Source organism: Podarcis filfolensis (assembly GCF_964270895.1).
Source record: "Podarcis filfolensis genome assembly, chromosome: 15".
Classification (NCBI taxonomy): Eukaryota; Metazoa; Chordata; class Lepidosauria; order Squamata; family Lacertidae; genus Podarcis; species Podarcis filfolensis.
In genome coordinates this window covers 25,167,205-25,188,114 of record NC_139618.1, presented here as the reverse complement: position 1 = coordinate 25,188,114, position 20,910 = coordinate 25,167,205, and the positions used below count along the sequence as shown (strand labels likewise).

General features: G+C 46.7%; 2 protein-coding genes and 1 long non-coding RNA gene across 16 annotated transcripts in view; all 3 read right to left on the bottom strand.

Moving 5' to 3' along the window:
• Positions 1-158: 158 nt before the first annotated feature.
• Positions 159-14,535, bottom strand: DLAT (dihydrolipoamide S-acetyltransferase). The gene is made up of 14 exons (XM_083588620.1): positions 14,131-14,535; positions 11,123-11,224; positions 10,736-10,860; positions 9,874-10,039; positions 8,861-8,987; positions 8,147-8,334; positions 7,385-7,535; positions 7,218-7,285; positions 6,302-6,406; positions 5,628-5,735; positions 4,184-4,299; positions 3,791-3,953; positions 3,076-3,212; positions 159-2,015 (listed from the first exon to the last, which is right to left on the bottom strand). The coding sequence occupies exons 1-14, from the start codon at positions 14,392-14,394 to the stop codon at positions 1,886-1,888; spliced, it is 1,950 nt and encodes a 649-aa protein (XP_083444746.1). The 5' UTR covers positions 14,395-14,535; the 3' UTR covers positions 159-1,885.
• LOC310750837 lies at positions 2,104-3,069 on the bottom strand. The gene is made up of 2 exons (XR_014542326.1): positions 2,562-3,069; positions 2,104-2,323 (listed from the first exon to the last, which is right to left on the bottom strand). It is a non-coding gene; the product is annotated as an uncharacterized lncRNA (long non-coding RNA).
• A 1,184-nt stretch (positions 14,536-15,719) lies between the features above and the next one.
• Positions 15,720-20,910, bottom strand: part of DIXDC1 (DIX domain containing 1) — an 87,085-nt gene continuing 81,894 nt past the window's right edge. For all 14 annotated transcript variants that reach the window (XR_014542094.1, XR_014542095.1, XR_014542096.1 and 11 more), the window contains one exon: positions 15,720-19,615. Coding sequence is in view for 11 of the 14 variants with exons in the window: in XM_083588603.1 (XP_083444729.1) it covers positions 19,535-19,615 (81 nt within the window). In the remaining 3 variants the exon portion in view is untranslated. The remainder of the gene's footprint in view (positions 19,616-20,910) is intronic.

Sequence of the window (20,910 nt, the reverse complement as noted above, 5' to 3'; positions counted from 1 at the left end):
CTCCCAGCCCCTGAGTGGCACAAGTTAAGATTCATGTTTCACTGATTCAAATAGTGAGGCAAGCTCAGCAATCCTTCTTACCAGTAGGGTCAGTTCCACACATACCATAATACCCTCAGCAAACAATGAAGCACCATGGACAAGGAAAAGCCATCTAATAAATTTTAAACATTTAATGGAACACAACTGGCCTAACTGGCCAGACGGGAACTGAGTTAGGACGTTTTAAGTGCAACTTGCTTCTTACCAAAACAGCAAAAGATTTTATGCAAAACAGCAACTAAATTAACAAAATATTAGATGGGTCTCAGAAAAATATTTAATCTCCACAGTATAACCACCTTGAATATTCTTTTAGTGGATTTGGTAGCACAACTTTACAATACTTAATGCAATGCATATCGTACAGAATAATTTTGGGTATATTTATTAATGGTATACTTGGCTCTCCAGGTCACGTCACTTGGCTATTACATGATCCTCCTTTGTAAATTAACATTTTCTTTGGAAAGCAAACATGGGAGTGTTTTCCACTAGAGAATCCTTCCCTTTGTGGACACAATCTTAAATGCAAATGGGCACAATTTCAAAAGAAAACCATTCCGAGCAATTTAAATTTTTACACTATTTACATGACCAAATAAATTCTGCCACTTTCCCAAGGCTGGGATTGGCAAAAGACAAAGTTGTTACAGAACTCACCCCAATTCAGAGAAATATAGTTGCACCTATTTTGAAATGAATAGGACTTCAATAGTCATGACTAACCTGTCCCATTGATTTTAATGGAACTTAAGCAAAACTCATTTACTCTGAATTATGGCCAGTGGTCACAAGCCACTCAGGTTATCTTTTCTGCACAATCTTTTTTTATATGAAGGAAGACAGTGACCTCACATTCATTTCAATGACAGGACAAGTCCCATTTGGATTGCACCTAGTCCCAACACCTCTCAGAGCTTCCTAGGGTCAACAATGTGGAAGGGGGGAGGGAACCCTAAAGTCGGCATCCAGATGTTCAGACCGCATTGGCTTATGTTTATCAGCCCCTAATGAATTTCATCATTTCCCTGAACGATGACTCCTGCTTCAAGTGAAGCAGCATTCACTAAACTAGAGGGGGGGGGGAGCAGTCTCTTAAAATGAAAGATTTAATGCCAAAAAAGATGAAAAGTTAATAAAATGCACTAGAAAGAACATATATGGTCAGCATTATTTCAAAAAAGAAATGTCGCCATACAATGTGGGGAGTCTGATTGGAGTTCTTGAGTTAAAGTGCTCTCAAAGAATTCATGTGGCTATAAAATCTGAGTAACTGCTGAACTCTAGAAAAAAAGCTGGCATGTGGACCATTAGGGAACCCTGTTCTCTTCCATCCTTCAGGACAGCCTGCTAATCTAAAAGGACAGGAGGAGAGAATGCACAAGCTCCCTGTCTTTGCTGGTAAGGGGATTTCAGCCACCAGATAGTTCAACTTGTGTTTTTGTTTTTCTTTGCTTTTGCAGTCTTGGTTCCTCTGTTTTTGGGAACACAGAATGAGTCATCAGGTTGCTGGGTGGGCCTGTGTTCCCTCGATCAGAAGCACGAGCTCCTCCACATGATTTCAATCACTTTGGGCTATTTAGGAGGGGGGAAAGTTTGCAAATTCATTTCCCTGTATAAAATACAGTATAACCGAACCAGGCTCCAGAAAGCCTATGCAAACCATTTTAATATGTACAACTGGTAATAAAAATTACCAGCAACCATATATATATATTTAGATAAGATTTTTTTAAAAAATAAAGAAGGGAACATTTGTTTAAAAGTCTAAACACTAGATATATAAATAGCTTCTTTAGAATGAAGTGATGTGACCTAAGAAAGTCCTGGTGGCCTGAAGGGATTATAGCAGCATGGTGGCCGGCTTCTCAAGCAACTTCTTGAACTCGGCCAGCCACTGGGCTCCAACTGCTCCATCCACAACGCGGTGGTCACAGCTAAGCGTGACAGACATCACGCTGGTTACGTCAAATCTGGGGTGGGGGAAAAAGCACATTTCAAATGCTCAATCTCCTCCATGAACCAATCAATAGGAATGGAAAGAAAAGTTTTTTTTAAAAAAAAGGAATAAAAGCAAAATGCAGTAATTGAGGATTAAGTCAGCAAGGAACAAAGCAGCAACAATGGGGCTGCCTTTGGGGGCACACAGCTTGTGCATAGCCAGCATAAACATGACCAGCCATTTTTAGTTTTTTCTTCTATACAAATTTTGGACTTTTCCTGGCTACAGGTATATACTGGCCTGGTTTGCACACAAAGTTAAACCATGATTTGAAATAAACTGTGGTTTAACATGCACTTGTGAAAACAAAAAAAATTTTTTCTTTCCAGTAGCACCTTAAAGACCAACTAAGTTAGTTCTTGGTATGAGCTTTCGTGTGCATGCACACTTCGTCAGTGTGCATGCACACGAAAGCTCATACCAAGAACTAACTTAGTTGGTCTTTAAGGTGCTACTGGAAAGAAAAAAAATTTTTTGTTTTGACTATGGCAGACCAACACAGCTACCTATCTGTAACATGCACTTGTGGTTTAACATGCACCTGAGTGTACCATGCCCTAGGAGAAACAAGCTAGGTCTAGCTCAGGCATAGGTAAACTCGGCCCTCCGGATGTTTTGGGACTACAATTCATCATCCCTGACCACTGGCCCTGTTAGCTAGGGATCATGGGAGTTGTAGTCCCAAAACATCTGGCAGGCCGAGCTTGCCTATGCCTTGTCTAGCTTGTTGTGAGATGTGAATCCAGGCTTGTGCTTTGTCTCCTCTAAACTACAAGCAGTGAAGCTAAGAAGAAAACTTGGCTCCCACTTGTGATTTGATAGGAGATAAATAAACCATGAGCCTGGATTCGTATGTCACAAGAAGTTGGGTTCCTCTACTCCATGGAATGACCAGGAGCACGGGAGAAGCAAAGTGCATGTTTAACCATAGTTCATTTTTAACAATACTTTAACAATGCATGTAAACCAGGCCACACAAATTCCCTTGGGTGCTACCCTATTTAAAGAGGTACTTTAAAAAAAAAACTTACCCCTTTTCATTATCTGCTGGAACCAGCCTTTTCTCAGAGGCACCAACTGCTAAAATACAAGCCTGTGGTGGATTGATAATCGCAGAGAAATTCTTAATCCCATACATTCCTAAATTTGAGACTGTAAAAGTTCCTCCCTGAAAGGAAATAAATACATTAGCATTCTTTGACAAACTACTGTGTATGGTATGCTGTCAGCTGTGGAACATAAAAGGGTAGCTCTGAGAAACTGTTTGCTAAACAACCATCACCACTACAAAACATTTTTCTCATCTCTCAGAAAGCAAATCCAGAACACAGTCACACCTTTGGAAATCACTCCTGCTCCATGTAAAGTAAAGGTAAAGGTACCCCTGCCCGTACGGGCCTGTCTTGACAGACTCTAGGGTTGTGCGCTCATCTCACTCTATAAGCCGGGAGCCAGCGCTGTCCGCAGACACTTCCGGGTCACGTGGCCAGCGTGACAAGCTGCATCTGGCGAGCCAGCGCAGCACACGGAACGCCGTTTACCTTCCCGCTGGTAAGCGGTCCCTATTTATCTACTTGCACTTAGGGGTGCTTTCGAACTGCTAGGTTGGCAGGCGCTGGGACCGAACGATGGGAGCGCACCCCGCCGCGGGGATTCGAACCGCCGACCATGCGATCGGCAAGTCCTAGGCGCTGAGGTTTTACCCACAGCGCCACCCGCGTCCCTACCCTGCTCCATGTAGCTTACCTGAAATTCATGTGGCTGTAACTTCCCTTCGCGAGCTTTGGTTGCCAACGTTACAACATCTTTGTTAATGGAAGCCAATCCCTTTATGTGTGCGTTAAATACTATTGGGGTTATAAGCCCTGCTGGAGTACTGACTGCAACGCTTACATCGACTACATGATTCCTGGAAGACAAAAGGGGTGGGGGTCCATCTGTGTGAACCTAGTAACTCAAAAGAAATTCAGACTTGAACAGAAATTGGAAGGCACTTTCACAATCCATTATTGGCTGCCTTATACCATAAGGCAACCTCCCCCACAAAAAGACATCAAGCTGCTGCCTCTCTACTGCTGCAACTCAGTTCCAGCATGCAGTTATGAAATTTACTTGCTAACTTAAAGACTGTACACTTACTGTCTAATGACTGTGTCCAACCAAGAGGAATTTGCTTCAGGCACTTTCATGCAAGCCAGAGCTGAAGCCTTAATTATGAAGTCATTGACAGAAAGCTTAGTGTTCTGCGGCATCTCCTGCAAAGACAAGAGAGACAGAATGGACATATCTGCAAAACTGTTCATCTGCCAGGGTCACCTTAGAAGGCTGAAAAAGTATGAATTCATGCAACCATGTATTCCACATAATTACAACGATTGTGGAAAGCAGCTATTCAAGGCCAGCTGTTACACAAGGAGTCAGTGAACCTAAGTATACAGAAGGCAATGCAAGCAAGAGCAGGCTGTCTGTCTAATGCAGACAGGTCAACCAGGCTGAGAAACCCAGAGCATACAACCTGAGTGGTTTCCCCCTCTTCCTCCAGTTTACCAACAACACACATCATACTTCTCCTAAGCCTAAGTCTCAGAATGAAAGATTTTTATTCCAATTGTAAGAGGGTTTATTTCCCAGAGCACTGTGCAACTTTTTCTCATTTCAGTTCTAATAATGTAGAGAATAAAACAACGCATAGAACTAGCTCTGATTTAGTCATCTTTCCCTTATACTTTACAATCTCTTGCTACATATTCTGTGATCTTGACTGGGAATGCAATGTTGTGGGAAACCAGAAGTGCATGTACCGTATTTTTCGCCCTATAAGACGCACTTTTCCCCCTCCAAAAATGAAGGGGAAATGTGTGTGCGTCCTATGGGGCGAATGCAGGCTTTCGCTGAAGCCTGGAGAGTGAGGGGGGTCGGTGCGCACCGACCCCTCTCGCTCTCCAGGCTTCAGGAAGCTATCTGCTAGCCGTGGGAGACGCAGTTCTCCCACGGCTAGCGGAGAGCTTGCCTGCACCCAGAAGCTTGGGGCGCGCTGAGCTCAGCATGCCCCAAGCTTCAGGCTTCGCGCAGCGCTCCGCTAGTCATGGGAGAGTCGCGCGGCTCTCCCACGGCTAGCGGAGACCTTGCCGGCACCCAGAAGCTTGGGGTGCGCTGAGCTCAGCATGCCCCAAGCTTGGGGCTTTGCGCAGCCCTCCGCTAGCCGTGGGAGAGCCACGCGAAGTCGCGCGGCTCTCCCACACTAGCGGATAGCAGCCTGTTCTGGGGGCTGCGGTCGGGGGAAGCTCGGGCTTCCCTTGCCCCAGCCCCGCACCTGGGGGGGAAATAATTTTTTTTTTCTTTATTTCCCCCTAAAAAAACTAGGTGTGTCCTATGGGGCGAAAAATACGGTAAATGCATACACTGCTGGAATATCCATGGATGGTGGGCTGTTCTGTATTATGTGAAAACTTCTACATACGGAAAACTCAAGGAAACATTAAATCATTACAGAGCTGCAGCCCCCTACAACATAGGAAGCCACAATTATTTTAGGGACTACCTACAATGCCATCACAAATCTTCCCCCACCACAGCAAGTTACCTGGTTGAGCTCTTTTCTTAGCACCAGTATTTCTCCCATGTCTACATCGACTGAGAGATAGTAGTGAGGTATCGTTTGCTTAGACTGCATCAAACGCTGGGCAATCACCTGCAAGTACAGACAGCAGGACAAGAAATTAAGACACAACGTATTCTGCCAAGAGTTGGGTGTCATATCCAAACTTGGTGGCTTTCAGTTGGGTGCAACAGTTTAAATGCGCCACAGAGAAGCTTACCCTCCCCAATTGCAGTCAGGAGTGGCCTCTCTCTTCCTCAAAACACACCTTTCACGTGTAGCCTTTAGACTAATTCCTTTGTCATCGCCCACAGCCAGAAAAAAACACACATGCTTCTGTTCCCATTAGCTCCTTATTACCTTGCCCCCCCTGCATCTAAAATGTGAACTTCTCAAGGCAGGAATCACATTTTTTCTACCCTTTTGCTACTCTAAAGCATGGCACACATTTGTATGATACCACCCTTGACATGATGGGAACTCCAAGACTAGAATTTGGAGGCTACATATGCTAAAACTCTGTTTCACAAACATCGCTAGCACCTGTTCACAGGAAGCCCTTAAGAGGTCAACAAGCCAAGGCTGCACACTTGAATGATGCTCAACAAGAGGCATTGACTGTTAACACACACCCTAAGGCGACAACGGTGATGCCTTACCTTGCGAATATTGCTGATTGGAATATCCGTGAAGACGCCTGTGGGAAGAGCTGCGGCAGCTGCTGGTGCAGCTGCTGCCAGAGGAGGTGCTTCTGCTGCCCGGGGCTGTGTGGAGAGAAACCTTTTTAGCTACAATGTTTTTTGTGAAGAGAGGGGCCTAAGTATTGTTGGGCTGAGGGCAGAGAGGGCTCATTGTTCTTTAAGCTATTAGAGGAGCTTTAAAATGTTGCCATCACACATATAAAAGAGAACAGCTTTGAGACCCTGCTTCCTTCCTTATTTTCTCCAGCCTACACAACACAACTTCTAATTCCTATGCTTGTGCCATCAACCTAATTTACAGTCCATTTGTGTTTATTAAAGCAAAATTTCCATCAGAAGGGAATCAGTGTGGTTGGTGGGAAAGGTCAAAAAAGGAGTCTTAAAGGCGCTGGGGCAGTGGTGAGGAAGTTGTACGCAGGTATATCCATGCATACTGTACCAACAATGCACAACCTGCAGTAGTGATCAGAAATATTTGAAGAATTTATCAGTACATAATTCCATGTAGCTACATTTAGAAAGTCAGATGAAATACTACATTAGCATCACATTTCTCAAGGGGCATCTCTAAGAGAATGCCAAATTGGCACAGGAGGTGCAAGCAGTTCTGGACTTTGAAAACAAAAAGCACCTGGGCATAGAACCCATTGACCAGTTGGCATACTGAGGGACAGAAACGTGGAATGTGCTGCAAGCCATTTTCTCACATCCCAGGGCTGAAACATTGGCACTCAGGTCAAGTTCTGAGGGAAAGCCCCAGTTAAAATAATACATTGGAGGTAGTCTTCAGTAAAGGTTTAGCCTTGTCAAATATATAACTTTGATGCAACCAAGGCAAAAACATCAAGACGCTGCATTTCTGTGCGCTACTCACCGGGGCAACCTTTGATGGCACAAACGACTCAATGTCTTTCTTTGTTATCCGTCCATCTGGTCCCGTGCCTGGAGTGGACACACAAAAGGGAAAGTGTTTCATGGAAGAGCTAACCAAATGAACTGGGGATGTGGAGTGACAAAAGTATCCTGGGGATGGCCACTCACCTTTCACCTGTGAAAGATCAATTCCTTTCTCTGCTGCCAGTTTCTTTGCCAGAGGGCTGACTACTACCCTCCCTTTTTGTCCAGGAACCTTAGCTGAAGGAGGGGCCGCTGGCTGGGATGGAAAAGGAGGAGTAGGTGTTGCTGCCGCTGCCTTAACAGAAAAGAGAAGGCCAAATGTTTAGTTAGATGCCAACACATGGAGGCTCATGGGAATTCCCCAATGTGCTTCCCCAACCTGTGCTTGACTAGATGGACGGGTGTTTGGCATGGGGCACAGTGCCAGCCGCTCAAGTCCAGTACACAGTACCACAGTGGAACTGCACTAATACATGCATGACCCAAGAATGCAGGGTCCTAATGGGAGCTGGACATCTTACTTAGAAGAGGCCTGAGAGAGAGAGGAGTGTACTGAATGGGGAAAAATCACATATGTTGGGAAGTGGGCAAAACAGCCTCAGTGACTCAGGAAAAGCTCCCCAATCCTCTGAAGAACAAAATTTAGCAGGCAGATAGGAAAGGTTTCTTTCTAAGCTGTCTTGTAGCCCCTTTCCTTGCAAATATATGAAAACAGGCAGCACACAGTTGATCAGGATGTAAAAGCAATCCTGCATCTCTCCTATGTGGAGATAATTTCTAGAGCAACAAAATCTTCCTGCACAGGAGAAGCAAAAGTCCAAAAATCTTGGATCCAGCTGATTACACGGGGCTACCCAACAGATACATTTCCCCATCAGAGGTATCACAGATGCAGGTTGTACTTACAAGACTTGGGGGTGGCGGCAGCACCGGAGGCTTTATATCTGCTACTCCAGCATCCTTGTAGTCTGCAAATGCTGGAATGTCAGACTCTTTCTCCACAATGATGCAGAGGGGAGTTCCTAAGGGCACATCTCTCGTGCCTTCGGACACCAAGATTTTTGCCAAGTAACCTTCTTCCTGTACTTCAAAGCCTTAAGCGGAGATAAATTGTTTAGGGAAACAATCACTACGGAGACCAATACTGAAGGAAACTTCACAATCCCACTATGGAGAGAGAGATTCCAGCAAATAAGTTAATTGTGTATTATTTACAAAATAAAATATTTAAATTAGCAAATCTGGAAGATGTAATCCACAGAGTTCTTCTAATTGAGGAGAGATCTGCATGTAATAAGATAACAAGCCTGGAGCACCTGATGCTGTAGTGAGATAGGGTAATTGTTTAGACTGCTCAGTATCAGCCAATGCTGTGGGGAGAGAAGGGAATATTGTCTTCATTACATATTCTTTATGAAATGCAAATAGTAAAGAATCTTCCAAACTAGGGGAGGGGAACCTGCAGCCCTCCAAATGTTAATGGACCACAACACCCACTACCCCTGGCCACGCTGGCTGCCTGAGACGGATGGGAGCTGGGATCCAGCCACTTTGGATGAGCCAAAAGTTACCCATCCTTGCTCCAAAGATTTATTTGTTTAGGATTTAAAAGCTTCTCACCTATCGTAGCTTTGTCTGTCTCAATTTCTGCCAACAAGTCTCCTTCACTTAGCTTTTCACCAACCTTCTTTTCCCATCTCTGAACTGTGCCCATTGTCATTGTGGGTGAGAGGGCAGGGAGAAGAATCTAGGGAAGTAGAGAGTACAAAAGCTTGTATGAACAGATCTCTTAAAACCTAACAGCAACCATCCTCAATCCAAAAGGCAAGGCCAAACAGTGTGGTTACAGTCCTCAGTCTTCATGACACAATGCTTGATTGAAAGGAGGGAAACAGGACGTAACTGCTCCATGGACAGTGAACTGAGTGGTCGTTCCTCCTCCTCCTACAGCATTGTAGAGGATAAGGTAGAGGGACATTCTCTGACACCCAAAGAAACTTCCTCACTCTCTAGCAGTGGGCATGTTAGTTAGCACAATGTGTGTGTGTGTGTGTTTTCTCTTGGCAGGGAGCAAAGTCAACCAGCTAATACCACTAATTGAGTCAATGTGGTGTAGTAGTTAGTGTTGCACTAGGACCTAGGAGACCAGGGTTCAAATCCCTGCTTGGCCATGAAACTCATTGGGTGACCTTGGGCAAATCACAGTGTCTCAGGCTAACCTACCTCCCCGGGTTGTTGTGAGAATGAAATGAGTGGGGCTGTGGAAGGAGTATGCCAGTTTGAGCTCCATGGAGGAAAGGTAGGATATAATTGTGATAAATAAAAATAAATAAGTAAATAGTTGCCCCACACACAAGACATGTGCCAATCTGCCAAAGGCAGAAACTTTTCATCTTCCATTTCCACAGTCCTTTAAAGGCAGTTCTGCTTCTCCTGCTATAGCAAATGCAAGCTCGCAGCTTGCATTGTTTTTGCAGCATGAGAACAGGGATAAAGTTTGAAGACAAAAGAAGAATAAATGATAAAGGACACACACACACACACACACACACAGAGAGAGAGAGAGAGAGAGAGAGAGAGAGAGAGAGAGAGAGATACAGTAAGAGAAATAGTAAATAGGGCCTGTACCGTACCTGCATGTGAGGAGGATAGGAGCTGCCTGGAGCTTGAGGAGAGGGCTGAGCTGCTGGCGTGGGGGGAGCTGCTGCTGCTGGAGGAGGAGGAGGAGGCACTGAGGCTGGTGGAGCAGTTGCTGAAGAATCCAAAGTGTAACTCTTAAAGGCATCAATAAGCTCAGGCCTAGGAGAAGGCAAGAAGGAGCCTTGAGGAAGTGCAAAGATACGATATACCTAATAATATAACTCAGCCACCCAGAAGGCCTCACAGCTCTGCTGAATAACACCTGCATGTCCCAACAACACACTGAAGCATGAAGCAGTACAGAATACAGAAGAGATGTGGCCCTGCCCAGAAGGTTTCTAGACCAAGCGAAGCGGACAGGAGAAAGAGCAGAGGTCTGGGCTTGAAAGGGAGAAGCAGAGCTTAATTTAAGCCAGGACTCAGCCCCAGAACCTGCCCCAATATAACAGAACATAGAACATAATGCTCACATGTGGAGTGTCTTTCAGACCACTGAATGGCAAGCAGGCTCCATACATCTTAGGAATTTGGGCAAGGGCCTTCCAATTAGATTTGAACCCCTCTCACATTAAGATATTTTATCACTAAGTAGGCAGAGGCCGAGAAGAGGGCTAGCCAATATAACACAATGGAGGAGCCTAGAAAAGATTTTGCTGCTGAATAGGATTTGAAGGAGAGTTTTAATCTGAATGGAGAGAAGGATTGTGTGATAAAGAGATACTTTGGGAAGCTGTCCTAGAAGGAGTAGTTTGGCAAAGGTAGGGCAGAGATTGTGGGGTGGGGGAGAAGTGAAGGACACTAAAACAGACATTAGCAAAACGGGAATTCTACAAAGATGGTCCTAGCTCTACTCACTTGTCCACAGTGATGCAGATTATGGCTCCAATGGGAACATCCCGCGTTCCTTCTGGCACCAGGATCTTGGCCAAGTAACATTCTTCCAGGCTCTCAAACCCCACAGTAGCTTTGTCTGTCTCTACCTTCACAAACATAGCAAAGTTGTTACAGTAAAGAAACATCCTATTTTCTTGACCTACACCTCTTTTAGCTATGTACACCATCAGAAAGAAAGAAAAGAAAAAGATGCCAGTGAAATCGAGTTCCTCCTCCCTCTTAAGCACAGGTGGTCAGGAGAAAGTATTAGGCGATGAAGGAGACTGACATCCCTTCAAGATGTTCCTAGGAACTCAATTCCAACAGCTTGCTCAGACACTACTTAATAAAAATGACATTTCAAGGTACCTCTGCTATCAGATCCCCCTCATTGATCTTGTCCCCTTCTTTCTTCTCCCATCGTGCAATAGTCCCCATCTGCATCGTAGGAGAGAGAGCTGGCAAAGGCACCTACAAAGAAACAGGTTGTTAAGGTGATCAATTTTCCATCCTGGAATTTCAGCGTCAAGAGGTATTGACAAGCACCCACCAGCATGTCCCCTTCACAACAGAAGGAGCCTTAATTTGTGCAGAAGAAAATAGGGCTCCAGGCATAGGAGTAATATCCTATTCATCATTATAAGACCCTAGGGCCAATCAATAAAATACATTTATATACAAAAAAGACACCCCTGGGTAGAGAACAATCAATCAAAATACAAAAACAGTCAATGAAACGTTAAAAACAGCACAAATCAATATAAAAAAAACCCATTTCATCTGTCTAAATTTCCATGCAGGCCAGTTGTCTTCATTTCTCATAGGACTATAGAATGCCATTATTAATAGGTCTTGGGTAGAGATGTAATTCATACAGGAAACAGACAGATCTTCCAGGGTACCTCATAGTAAAGAGAGACCCCAAGTTCTGGATTGTAAGCCCCTATATTGACCTTATAAATAAACCCACACAAGTGATTAGCCTGCCAATAAACAAAAACAACCCCCTAGCCTGCATTTTCATGCAAGACAAAGAGGCTGAAAAGCAGAATGTAAGAATGCAAGAGCCTTGCTGAATGCGATCAAAAGCCTATCTACTATAACACTAAGTTTTTTGAGTGTCCAACCAGGTGCCCATGGAAAGCCCCAAAGCAGAACATGAGCACACTTCGCTAGGTATCTATCTGCACTGGGGAAACTTGCATACAGAGACTTCCATGCACTTTGGAACTCCCAGCACACAGGGTCCCAGAATAAGTGAGAGATCTATGTACATAGGCTGCCCTGTAGCAGATGTTCAGGCTCAATGCATGAACATCAACAGTCAATTATGGGTCCTCAGTATGCCCATCACTGGGAAAGGGCACTTCAATAAATTGAGTCCATCTTTAGGAAAGGGTTACTCTAATCAAGTCTTACTTTTTATATCTAAGGTGGGAAGCAGAGGCCAGGAGACCACATATCTGAAGAACTACTACTACTACTACTACTACTACTCACACACACACACACACACACACACACAATGCTTATGGGGTTGCTAACAGCAGAAAAGCAGAGTGTGTGTGTGTGTGTGAATGGGAGGAAGACCCATGAGCAGGATAGAATAACAGATCCAAATACCACCAATAAATACAGAGAAGACTGGGGGTGGGGGGACCCCAAACACCTCTAGTGAGAAGCCATCCACACCCAAACTCCAAACTGGGAACACTGAACTAGACTCAACCTCTGCTTCCTTCCTGTATAACATTGGGAAGTCCAGGGGAAGGGGAAGAAAGAATCTGGAAACATAGAAAGCAGCCTTATCCCAAGCAACAGCCTCAGTCCACCCACCTCTGGATCGGCCGCAACAACTGGCAACAGCTCCAAAGGGTTTCAAATAAAAGGTCTTCCCCAGTCCTTCCTGGTGATGCAGACAAGGACCTTTTGCATAGAAAAGCATGTGCTTTGCCACTGAGAGATGACCTTTCATAAATAAAAAAAATTACCGTATTTTTCGCTCTATAGGACGCACTTTTTCCCCTTCAAAAATGAAGGGGAAATGTGTGTGCATCCTATGAAGCAAAGACGCCATAGCCTCGCGACCCTCACCCGGCTGGAGAGGTGACGCACGGCTATGGCTGGAGCCTCTTTAGCCACGCGTCACCTCTCCAGCTGGGAGAGCGCGCGCGGGGCTAAAGAAGCCATAGCCCACGACCCTCTCCCGGCTGGAGAGGTGACGCGCGGCTATGGCAGGAGCCTCTCTGCTGCGCGCCTTTCCGCTGCTCCCTGACCTGCTCTTTGGGGCTGGTGGTGGGCTTCCCCCCGCCAGCCCCAAAGAGAAGGTCGAAAGGAACCTGAAGCCTGGAGAGCGAGAGGGGTCAGTGCACACCGACCCCTCTCACTCTCCAGGCTTCCAAGGTAGCCGCCTGAACGCACCTTAAACGGCACCTTGTTTTAGAGCGGGAAAACAAGAGGGGGAAAATTCTCCCCCTCTCTGCGCAGCGCCTCCTGCCTCTGCTGGGCAGAGAGGGGGAGAAATTTTTTTTTCTTGTTCTCCCTCCTCTAAAACAAGGTGCGTCCTATTGTCCGGTGCATCCTATGGTGCGAAAAATACGGTAAACAAAGATTCCAGCCTTCTTCATTACGAATAACAAAAGCATGGGAAGCTGCCTCAGATATGAATCCATCATGCTCAGTACTGTGACGGGCAATGACTCTCCAACCTGTCAGGCAGGTGTATTTCTCACCCTACCAAAAGATGCTACAAGATTTGGTACATGGGACCTTTTGCATGCAAAGCCCATCCACGTTCTACAAACTGAGCTCTGCTCCTTCCCCTAAAAATAAAGATTCCAATCCCCGTGGCTCTAAATGAAGGCATGATTCAAATAGCAGCAAAAGAAACTGCCCTACCGCCCTACGCAGACCATGGGGTCCACCTAGCTCTAGACTTGTGTACACCAGGTTTCTTCAACGCTGGGGCCCCCCAAATGCTTCTGAGCGACTCCCACCATCCCGGACGACGGGATTTGCAGGAGAGAAGAAGAACCGAGGGCTGCTGAGCTCAAGCCCCGCTTGCACAGGCTTCCCGTTAGGGCACCGGGCTGAGACCAAGATGCTGGGCTGGGAAAGGGGGGGCAGTCCGGCCTCACCCAGCAGCCAGGCGCTTCTTACCTTCGCATGACCTTCGTTTCTGCCTGCGAAGCAGGTCTTCTGCCACCGCCGAGCCCGCAGCCTTCCCAACCGGGAGAAGGAACCCACCGACCCCATACCAACCGTGAGAGGATCTCCCAGTCCCTATGAGTGGAGGATCCGCCCCCCCCCCCGCCCGATCCTCCCAGCCCGGGGCCACCGAAGGGGAGGCCCCCTGCCCAAATGTGGGCCCCACTCACCTTCTGGTGGGCCGGGTAGCTGCACCAGTGCCGGGCGGGGCCGGGCTGGAGCCGGGCCTTCCCTTCCTGGAGGAACAGCGGCGCCTCTCCCCCCCGGCGGGGCCCCCATGAGGCGAGGCCGCCGCCGCCGCCGCCGCCGCTACCACCGGCGACGGCCCCCCAGGAGGCGCGGCCCCGCCAAGGGGCCCCCTCCAAGCCCGCCCCCGGCGCCCTCCGCGGGGCCGCGCATTGCTGGGCCACGCGCCTCGCCAGCACGCGCCACATCCCGCCTCGCCTCCCCTTCCCCCTCCCTCAAGAGGAAAAAAAGGAGGAGGCCCCGGCCTCCCCTGAGTCTGTCAGGCAGCGGCGGCCGAGAGAGGAGCGAGTGACCTCCCTCAGACTCCCCGGAGCGGGCAGCGCCGTAAGGCACGGGAGGAGGGCGCGCGACACTGTCGCAAAAGGAACCGGGAGGCGGGAGGGCGGGCGAGGGAGGAACCGTCAAGCGCGTCAAGTATGGGCGGGGCTGCCTCCCAGCCGTGGCCTGAGGTTACCTTTCGGCGACGCGAGAGGCTGCGCGCGCAGCCAGCCTGAGCCACTGGCGAATGAATGAACGAACGAGTGGATGGAATTCTTACACCAAGGTTTGCTGCCCCGAGGAATCCCCGTAACCTTTTACCTACACACAAGCACGATGGCGCTGAAAGCTCTTCTGTCTTTCTGTGAACTGTGCTCCTTTACTTGGCAAGAGACAGTCCTGGCTAAAGACAGCCTCTGAACAAGGTGTGCTGGCAGACTACAACTGTTTCCCCTTTTGAAGCGGAAAGGTGCTTAATCTCTCAATGGATCTGGCTGAATTTACTATAGAATGAAGTGGGCATGCACACCAAAGCTCATACCAATAACTACGTAACTTAGTTGGTCTCTTAAGGTGCTACTGGAAGGAATTATTTTATTTTATTTTACTATAGAATAGTTGCAGGTTAAAAAAAATACCTGATTTAAAAAGTTACTGATTAGTGGGTGTGCTGGGTTTTAGCTGCTCAAAGGATTAAAGAAGCTGGTGACTGGAGGGTGGAGGCTTTAGCGGGTGTTGTAAGATCATACCTGATGGGGTGTGTGTGTGTGTGTGTGTGTGTGTGATGAGAGGTGCAAGCCTTGGGGCAATTTCTTCTTCCAAAGACAGCTGCTTCAACACACATCAAATACTACTAGTACAATGCTGCCAGTTCCTTGGATTCGCTGACACATCTGAGAAAGCAGCTGTAACTCACACCCACTACTAAGCACTATGTAGCAGGCAGGTTTTCCTTTCACTGTTTCTTGCTGAAGAATGAAGCAAGTTGCTTGGGCTGGCACAGATGCTTGGGATTGAAATTGTAGTTCCTCCCTTGGCCTCTGTTTCCTTAGTTGGCTGACTTCCTTCTCACACCAGACCCAGGCAGCAGCACCTCCTATGGCAGCCTCAGAGCTTGCCGAAGGGTCCTTCCTCAAGTACAGTACACACCTGTTGACATACAGGAAGCATGTCTTATGTGATGCTCAGTGCACCTAGCAAGCTTCTCGCCATCCCCCCCCCCACTGCACACACAAAAATGCAAATCAGACTTGGGTTTGCGAACTCTCTTTATTGGAGGTTATTTTTTTCTTTAAAGTCTCGGTCCACAAATCCAAAGTATGTTTAACTGTTGCAGCACACAAACAAGCTTCAGGTCTCTCTTGGCCAGCAATGTGCAGGGAGGAGGTTGTGAGAGCAACCCCCCCTCATAATAGTAATGATTGCAGACTTCAGATTTTCTATACAAAATATAGAGCATTTTATACATAGCTTGCATGGGACATGCTGCAAGGATATGAACTCAAAAGAGGAATTTCAAAAGGAAGCAGAACATCTCTCGAGTTTGTGTAAAAATCAGGCATAGATTATGTTGAGGAGAAAAACCAAGGACTTCTCCCTACTTTTCGGTCTCAAATACAGCCTTCCCTAACTTGATGTTTTTGACTACAACTCCCATTAGCCACAGAAGCTGTAGTCCAAAATACTGAGATGCACCCAGTTGGGAAATACAATTGCCCCCATTATTCCATGAATGATTAATTTTATTTCAGGCCTATTTTGTACCTCCCCAATGTTCCTCATCCTTATGAGGGGATGGTAAATGTGGAGCATATCTACATGACAAACTTTCATACGATTTAAGCAATATATTGCTGCTTACCCCCAAAGACTCAAGGGAACTGTAGTTCAGATAGTGAAGAGATGCCTATATACTTTCCTGTGGTTCTCTGATGGTTAGAGTGTGATGGCACCTAAGCCAGTTTTACATCAGCCTCAGCCATGTAGATACACCTTTGGTGTAACTGCAGAAACAAAGTAAAACTAGGTGTTTTGTAGAAAGAGGACAACACTGATATGAAAGAGTGGTGATAGTCTTAGGAAAATGCAAGCGACAACTTCAACCTTAATGCTACAAGACTGAGGCTGAAACCTTGCACCCACTTTGGATAACTAAATCCCACTGGGTTTCACGGTAGTATGTAGGATTGGAGCCAGCCAGAGTCCTTAAGTCTTTCCTGAGGTGACCCCCTGAACCTGGGTATTCTTTGCTCCCTCTCGCCACCACAGCCACATTTCTGCCAAGAAGCCTGTCTGAAAAGGAAGAACTGGTTCAATTAAACTGAAGTTAAGTTGATGAGAAGTGAGTACAAGTTTGAGCTTAAAAGCATAACTCTTCCTGCGAAAAAACAAACCACTGGACAATTCTTCTCTGTCTCTTTGTTTAGTAAATATAATTCCATGCTGCCTTTTTGCAATCTACTAAAATTCATGCAACAGAAAAAACAGTAATTCCATGAGGAGAAGGAAGTTTTTCCTTTATCAGGGGGTGAGGAACCGTTTCTTCCCATTTAGTAATAAGCTCTCACCTCCAAAAGCCAGCTTGGTAGTTGCTGTTCTGAAGGACAACAAGGATTGCACTCTGAATTGCTAACAGCAGACACGGATTCTAATGAGGGCAGGGTTTAGAAAGGCACTACTGCACTTTCTGTACACTACACTGAGGGCATTGGGAAGACCAACAACACAGAAAACACAATCAGTACAAGAAAAGAGCTGACAAAATATAAAACCATTAGGAATCTGTAATACCTTCATAGTAAAGTAAACCTAGTAATTGGAGCCACTTGGGGTGGTGGCATTAACAGGATGCTGTACAAAACCTGCTAGCGTCCTCTAGAAAAATGGGTAAAATACAGCTCAGCATGTGTGCAGAAATATACAGAGGGGAATAATACTTGCACCGGTATAAAAATATACACCATCCTTGAACAACAGCAATGCAAATGGATACAAAATAATTCCAAAAAACAGGAACAAGTTTACAAAAAGGACATGTTTAAAATCTATAAAATGATAAAAGCCAAGTTTTCCTTCAAATGTCCAGCCTCACATGAAAAAGGACACGAAACAGGCTGACATACAGAAACGTTCATTCAGAGTGCTGGTGCGTGCACCAGAGACATGCAGGCCTGCAACCACCTTCAACGCACAGGACTGTGCTGGATGGAAGACGAGATGCAGATACATGGAGTTGGGCTGGTGGAGGCAGCAATCTCTGGTAGCTGGAGTGATATTCCTGATTTTGCCACTCACCATCTGCTTTTCAGTTCAGTGATGCCATGGGTGCACTAACCAAGAGGTACCCCCTGCACTCCCCAGTTCTGCGTTTTAGAGCATTGCTGGAAACATAGAAAGTCCATATCCAAGAAAAGCTAAAAAGTATCATGTTACATGAAGCAGTATTGATTGCCGGCTGGAATACCAGGAGACCAAATTTGGCATGTGGAGAACAGATGTAAGCAGCAAGTGGATGCGTCCCAAAATGATGTGTAGGTGTGCCCCAAAGACTCTTACTTAAACCTACTTATTTAAACTCCACTGACCTTAACGGCTACAATTTCTGTCCAAGCTTTATTATGCTATGAAAAGTGTGTGTGTTATGCTTGAGAGCCAGTTCATGCAGCTGCCCTGCTCATGGTGCCTGCTATGGCTCAAAGAACTGGTTAACTCGTTCTCCGCAAGCACAAACCACCCGTTTTGCACGCCACACTTGAAGAGTGGTCTGAGCAGCACTGGGCAAAACTGCAGATTCTGCTTGAGGCAAACAAGCCAGTTGACCCCCCCTTAATCAAAGGGAAAGGAACCACCATGGGCAGTAGAGGAAAAAGACAGCCACCGCAAGGAGGGGCGATTGTATGCAACAGTTTTAAACCAGGGGACCAGAGAGGTTATGTGCCTGATGCCTTGCTCCCTTTTCGGCTTTCCCGAAGGTGGTTTCACACAGTCACACACTCTCACTAGAAAACTTGCAATGAGACTCACATGAAACAGTTCAACGTGCATTCCACTGTCCAACCACTTAAAATAAATAGCATTGAAATAGCAAAGCAGGATCCCAATTCCACATGAGTCTCAGCACAGGCTGATTGGAAAAGAACTCAGATGGTGATGGGAGAAAAGCAGAGTCACGAATTCTTGACTTGTGGAAGAAGACAGAGAAGCCCCCTTTCCGAGGGACCCACATTACATTCTCCCACTGTTTGGACTGGAGTTTAAGAGAACAAATGCATGGACTGGACTCTCTTCTGCCACATGATCCCTGGAGAAACAAAGACGTGGACCTTTCTGTGGCCTCCTCTGCCAAAACGAAAGCAAGAGGGTGACAAGGCAGTTGAAGGAAAGGGCAAAGAACCCTCCTCACGCATATCCCCCCCCAAAGCAATCCAACTATTGTTTCATGTCCCTTAAGAGTTCCAGGATAGGAAAGTGAAACAAGAAGAGCAGAAGCAGACACCCCAACCCCACTCTGATGCTGCCAACTCATGATCCACAATCCAACCCACTTCTTTCTCTCAAGAAAGTCTTGTTGGCTCCCGATGCTGTCTGTCTGGCACAGAGTCATTTGGAATGATTGGCTGGCGAGAGCTTTCAAAATGGAGAATGTAGCTGCGACAGCACTGCCTGCCTCCAGAGGACAGTTTCTAAGTTTCCGCCATTAAGTGCAAGGTTCCTTGTAATACTGTACGTCTCCCAATGAAAATGCTGTGGATTCTCTGACAGCAGGGGGAAGGGGAAGCGGGGACAAACACACCATTAAGGCTGACAATGACTGAAAAAGAGAGGAGGGCCACTCCCCATACCATGGGACTTTCAAACAACGCAACATTTGGCCATGGAACTCAAGTGCCATACATCCTCTTCGCTTGTGGCAAAACGTTATACCCGTCATTTTGCAGAGAAGTCCGTTCCTTCCTTTTGGCAGTTTCGAGACAGATGCATCTCAGTTCACACACTTTTTGGTCGGTATCTGGGAAGTGCAGCAGACCAGTAGTGGGGTCGCCCGGGAAAGAGAGTTTGGGTGGTCTCTGATTAGTTCTCCCCATGGTCCTCTTCCACCCATGCCACAATCTTTCCCTCCCACCCAGGGATGATGTCATCGTCATGGAAAACCTGTGAGAAAAGCAAAGCGAGAGAAACTCGTTAACAAAATGAGGGTACGTGCAGATGTTCCTGTGCCAAGAGTCACCAAGGCTAGCGGTTCTTGCAAGTTTGAGTGGGTTGAAGTTTCTTCTCCCTAAGCACGTCTCAGGATGCGTTTTGAGCAGCCAGCTGCTGGCATGGCGCAGTGGCTAAGAGAGCCAGCTGCACGTCAGGAGTCCTCAGTGCAAATGTTATCTCAGCCATAAACCTACCAGGTGACTTTAGGGTAAGGATGGGGAACCTCAGACTCAGGAACCAAATGCAGCTCCTCAAGCATCTGTATCTGACCCTCAGAACTCTCCTCAGTCCCCACCCCTCAGTATCTCTGCTTTGCACCATCCTTGAGTGTCTGGGGGCTAGTGCAGCACATGCCTGAACTCTTATAATGCCTCTTGCTTGCATGGGTAGAGGAGAGAGAAAGAACATATGTGCATGCGCAAACTAGCCTGCTGTACAAAGATAAAATTTGCATTTGTTGCTCTGCCCATGCCCAACACTGGCATGCGGCCCTCGGAAGGCTTTCCAGGAGGGAATGTGGCCCTCAGGATGGAAAGGGTACCCTATCACTGCTGTAGGGCAAGCTGCTCTTTTCAACTCTGTATCTGGATTACTATGAGGGATCAAAAGGCCACCCTCATGTTGACAGTCAAATGGTTATCCCAGTGAGCCCCAACACTATTAACATTTTTCCTTTTCACAGGCTGATCCTGAGACACGATGACATGCCCATGGCCCTCACACAATGAAGCCCAAGGGGGTAGGTGGGCCTGAGCCCAGCTCCTCCAGGCACAAGCCCAATTCTCTGTTCACCGCACTCAGATTCACCTGTAAAATCCGAGAGCCGGAAAGTCACTCCTTTTTAAGGTGCAAGTGGATTATTTTGCACATTCTGGGGCATCTCACAAGTTTTGCACCAGAAGGCTTATTCTGCAAGCTGCAGGATGATCAGGGCCTTGTAAGCTCAGAGAAATTGCAGGTCCTTGCCCTACATGACGACCTAACCTCCTTTAGCTATTACAGTTACATCACCCAAGCCAAGCCCTGCAGAAACCTGTCCTTACCAGCCAAATCAAACAGGACAAGTTCCCAGATCTTTGGCACTCTTATTGGTTGGGTGACATTCATCAGCTGATTTGTATGGAGACTTCACTTTCTGCCTGTAGCTCTTAGAGGGCGGCTGCTGAATAGTCAGGTTGCTTTTATGCAACATTCTTCGGTTGTACTTTAAGGGTTAATGATTTACCCACATGACACCCCACACCTGG

What these genes read in the sequence shown, in the direction of transcription:
- DLAT (XM_083588620.1), bottom strand. Translation starts at nt 14,394, where the DNA reads ATGTGGCGCGTGCTGGCGAGGCGCGTGGCCCAGCAATGCGCGGCCCCG. An exon ending in GCTACCCGGCCCACCAGAAG is followed by an intron (nt 11,225 to 14,130) that starts GTGAGTGGGGCC and finishes GTTTCTTTGTAG; the next exon opens with GTGCCTTTGCCAGCTCTCTC. An exon ending in TGATCTTTCACAGGTGAAAG is followed by an intron (nt 7,286 to 7,384) that starts GTGAGTGGCCAT and finishes TGTCCACTCCAG; the next exon opens with GCACGGGACCAGATGGACGG.